Consider the following 4,845-nt stretch of genomic DNA (forward strand, 5'->3'; position numbering starts at 1 on the left):
AGATAGATAGATAGATAGATAGATAGATAGATAGATAGATAGATAGATAGATAGATGGATAGATATAGATAGATAGATAGATAGATAGATAGATAGATAGATAGATAGATAGATAGATAGATAGATAGATAGATAGATAGATAGATAGATAGATAGGTAGGTAGGTAGGTAGGTAGGTAGGTAGGTAGGTAGGTAGGGAGAGAGAGAGAGAGAGAGAGAAATAGATGTAGACAACCACAGAGACAGACTCTCTCTCTCTCTCTCACTCACACACACACACACACAAACACAGAAACAGATTTCTCCCCACACCAAAACACAATTAGAAAAAGGGAATACTTTATTTATTTATAGAAAATTACCATCCTGACCTAAACAGTTCTCAAGATTGTTTTTTTCCCTTTGTTATAATATTATAAATCACAATATATTGTATTATTTCAACACAGATTTGAATGCAGCAATATTTATATAATATGACTCAAAGTTTTTAATCTTTATTTAAAAATTTAAAGCATTAAAAATAAAAAGAGAAAAATAAAAACTCTACCAGTATCAGTTGCCATTTGAAATGTCACAGTTACACATATAACATTATTTAACTTTTCATCCAAAAATGATATTAGTTAAAAAAAAGAAAGAACCACTGCAATTCAATCTCGAACTATTTATTTAATTTATTTAATTTTTTAATCCATTGTATTATTACTTTGTTTTGTGTGTTTGTGTCTGTGACCTTAGATTGGTAACAGGAAATAAAACATAGATGGAACAAATTTAACAGAAGTTAAAATACTCAAAATATCTAAAAATAGAAAAAAGCAGGTAATGAAGATAATTAAACAGTTCATTGAATTAAGATTTGCTGTACTTCCTTTTCCTTTCCTTTTTCATGTTTATTTTTTTTTTTGAATTAGTATTTCTTATAACCTCTGCACTTTGCATTAGGTCGTCTACTCTGATAAAATAATTGTGTGGTTTAATTGTGTGATTTAATTGAGATACCTAGTTAGATGATAGAGAATATCTATCTATAAATTTTTGGGGTGGGAGAGGAGAAGATTGATGAGTTCTTAAAGATCTTTCATTTTTCATCTTAAAACTCTGCTAAATCTTTAAAGCTAAAATGAGTACTTTGTGATATAGCTACAACTCCAATCCTAACTCAGCTATGAACTAGCAGATCAGCAAACTTTAATACTGATAAGAAGGAATATTTGTGGGATCAGAGTAGAACTATGGGGTCCTTGGTACTCTCTGTGCTTGGTTATTTTCCTGCAAACGTTTCATTACCAAACTAGGTAACATCATCAGTACTCCTTGCAGATGTTACCTATTTGGATAATGAAATGTCTACCAGAAAAACCACCAAGCTCAGAGAGCACCAAGGATCCCACAAACTTTAGTCCATGTGACATTTCTCTGCAAAAAAAAATCTTATCTAGAATACAGATATTCCAAAGTTTATGGACCTTGATTACTCAGGTATATATTCTGTTACCTGTATTATATGTTAAAAGATGGCGACAGCAAATAGCACCAATGTCCAGGAATTCATTTTGGTGGGCTTTGGAGATGGGGAGAAGAAACGCTTACTGCTCCTCATTTTTTTCACTACTCTCTACATTCTTACTTTGGCTGAGAACATCATCATTATCACTGTGGTGGTCCTGGACACCATCTTGGTCCGTCTTCCCATGTACATCTTGCTGAGCAACTTCTCCTGGCTAGAGATGTGTTATGTGAGCACAACCGTGCCCCGTATGATCTTGGACCTGATCTCACCAAATGGGACCATCTCCTTCCATGCCTGCTTCCTTCAGTTTTACATCTTCTTTAGCCTTGGTGCCACAGAGTGCTTTTTCCTCTCAACCATGGCCTTGGATCGCTATTTGGCTATCTGCCACCCACTACGCTACCCCTCTATCATGTCTCCTCATTCCTGCTATGCCCTTGTGGCTATCTGTTGGATTCTTGGCTTTCTGTGGAATCTAATCCCAGTTGTTATGATCTCCAAGTTGGATTTCTGTGGTCCTAAGATCATTGATAATTTGATATGCGATCCTGGACCCATCCTTTCCTTGGCTTGCTCTCCGCTTGGAAATATGCTCCTTCACTATCAATTTGCAATGAGCTCTCTAGTCATCATACTCAACCTGTTCTTTGTTGTGTTATCCTACAGTGCTGTGGTTCTCACCTTGGTGAAAGCCACTCACCAAAGCGGCAGTAAGAAGGCCTTCTCCACCATCTCCTTCCATCTCATGGTGGTCACCCTTTTCTACGGTTCCGTAGCAGGGATGTATGTATCCCCAAGTGTGGAAAACCAGTCGGGTATCACAAAAATAATCACTGTCTTCTACACTGCCATTACACCCTTTCTCAATCCCATGATCTACTGTTTGAGGAATGATCAGATGAAGGAGGCCCTTGGCAGGGTACAAAGAAATAAGGTAGCTTTATTAAGATTTAATGCAAATAAATGTTAGGAAACTAGAAGAAAATAGCACAAACATAACTAATCATCCAATCAGTGAGATAAACAAGTGTTGTCGCAGTTTGGTAAACAGGAATATTGTTTTCTCACGAATACCTCATCCCCGTTTCATCCATCTCTTTGCTTTCTAGATTCAGTTTTAGTATAGATTTTAATAATATTTTGAGGGGCATCATGGCTCAGCAGTTAAAGATGCTGAACTTGACAGTTGGAAAGCTGACAGCCCGGGTTTGAGACCCGAGCACTATGCCACAGAGAGAGCTCCCGTTCTTGCCTCAGCTCTTGCCCACCTAGCAATTCGAAGCATGCAAATGCAAGTAGATAAATAGGTACCAATTGCAACCAATTCCACATGAGACAAATGTCACGTTAATTAAAAAGCAGGATCCTTGAACACTGGCTGGCAAATCCTTAATGTCTACTCACGCCAACACCAAACAGCACCAGTTCAATTTGAGTAACACCAAAATCATTGGCCATGCTACCACCCACCACACTCGTGAGTTCATCGAAGCCTGGCACTCCACAAGCAATTCCATCAACAGACACATTGACCTACAACCAGCCTAAGAACCCATCAGGATTCAAATCAACCACACAGCCAACCAGAGACAGCAGCAACCCACGCAAGCCCCTTCCTATCCCCCCTGCTACCAGTAGTTCACCTCCCAATGACCCTGACCTGAGGTAACCTCCCCATCACAAGACCCATCACAAGTCCCCCACATAACACCCACACCTGAAGCCCTTATAAACAGAAGAACACTGACATCCCCTAAACTCCATTGAAGATGTTACCTAGCCTGGTAACAAAACATTCAGAAATCCAAAAGCAAACAGCCCGTATAATAGTAAATAATAGTTTGACTGAAGTATGTAACATTGAAAAGGGCACAAGGCAGGGGTGCCCGTTGTCACCTTTACTATTTGTTTTAACATTGGAGATATTACTGATTAAAATACGGGACTCGGAAAAAATTAAGGGAATTCAAATAAGAGATCAGGATTACAGACTGAGGGCGTTTGCAGATGATCTGGTTGTTACGGTGACCCAGCCAGAAAATTCCGTTGTAGAATTGATGGAGATAATAATGCAATATGGGAAAGTTTCGGGATTCAAGGTTAACATACAAAAAACCAAAATGCTGTCTAAGAATCTGACAGTAGCACAAAAGGCTGCTTTAGAAGGGATAACGGGATTAGAAATAGTCAAAAGGGTTAAATATTTCGGGGTATATTTGTCACCCTCAAATGCAAAGCTATATAAAAATAATTATGAAAAGCTATGGGGAAAAGTTCAAAAAGAATTGGATAGTTGGAAAAAACTACAATTGTCTTTATTGGGAAGAATTGCAGCAGTGAAAATGAATGTTTTGCCGAAATTTCTATTTTTATTTCAAATGATACCTATTCTTAAAAAGGATTCAAACTTGGAGGAATGGCAAAAGGGTATTAATAAATTTGTTTGGGCAGGGAAAAAGCCACAAGTTAAATTTAAGATTATGCAGGACACGCCTGAGAGAGGTGGTCTTAAAATGCCTAATTTTAAACTATATTATGAAGCTGCTGCTTTGTCAGCGATAAGTGATTGGATTAATCTAACACAAGCGAGATTATTAAACCTTGAAGGTCATGATCTGCTATACGGTTGGCATGCATACCAACTGTATCATAAGAAGGTGGATAATGTGTTCAAGGTGCATATTTTAAGACATGCTCTGTTGCGAGTTTGGAAAAAGTATAGACATAAGCTAAATTATAAGATACCTTTATGGGCAATACCGAAACATGCAATAGAAAATATAAGTGTTGGGTTTAAACATGATGTGACTACATATAAGGAAATTTTAAGTTTGGAAAGGAATGTATGGCATTTGAAGCCGTATAATTTTTTACAAGAAGAAAAGATTGTTCAAACTTGGTTTCAGTATGGGCAATTACAGGCCAGGTGGAAAGAAGATCAGAAAATTGGTTTTTCAATGACTGATGAAAATTTGGTAAAGCAAATTAGAAATCAAGGTCAAGCACATATCAAACGGATATATCTTGCACTGATAGAAATTTATTCAGAGACAGAACTTGTTAAAGATTGTATGATAAAGTGGGCTCAGAATTTTCAGGAAGTCATTACAATGGATACTTGGGAAAAGATTTGGGTTAGAAATGTAAAATTTACGCAAGCTCAAAACTTAAGAGAGAACTTTTATAAAATGTTTTATAGGTGGCATTTAAATCCTAAAAAATTAGCAAGTATGTATCCGAACTGCCAGCCTAAATGTTGGAGGTGTGGTGGTGAAGATGCAACGTATTTTCATATATGGTGGACCTGTAAAAAGGTTAAAGCATTTTGG

At 37.1% G+C, this 4,845-nt stretch overlaps 1 protein-coding gene across 1 annotated transcript; it reads left to right on the forward strand.

Annotated features, from left to right (window-relative positions):
* Nucleotides 1-1,520: 1,520 nt before the first annotated feature.
* Nucleotides 1,521-2,486, forward strand: LOC308678634 (olfactory receptor 11H6-like; the record flags this gene model as incomplete). Its single annotated transcript, XM_081345862.1, has 1 exon — nt 1,521-2,486. The coding sequence occupies one exon, from the start codon at nt 1,521-1,523 to the stop codon at nt 2,484-2,486; it is 966 nt and encodes a 321-aa protein (XP_081201988.1).
* Nucleotides 2,487-4,845: the final 2,359 nt, after the last annotated feature.

Source organism: Vipera berus (assembly GCF_964194415.1).
Source record: "Vipera berus genome assembly, chromosome: Z".
In the NCBI taxonomy this organism is placed as follows: Eukaryota; Metazoa; Chordata; class Lepidosauria; order Squamata; family Viperidae; genus Vipera; species Vipera berus.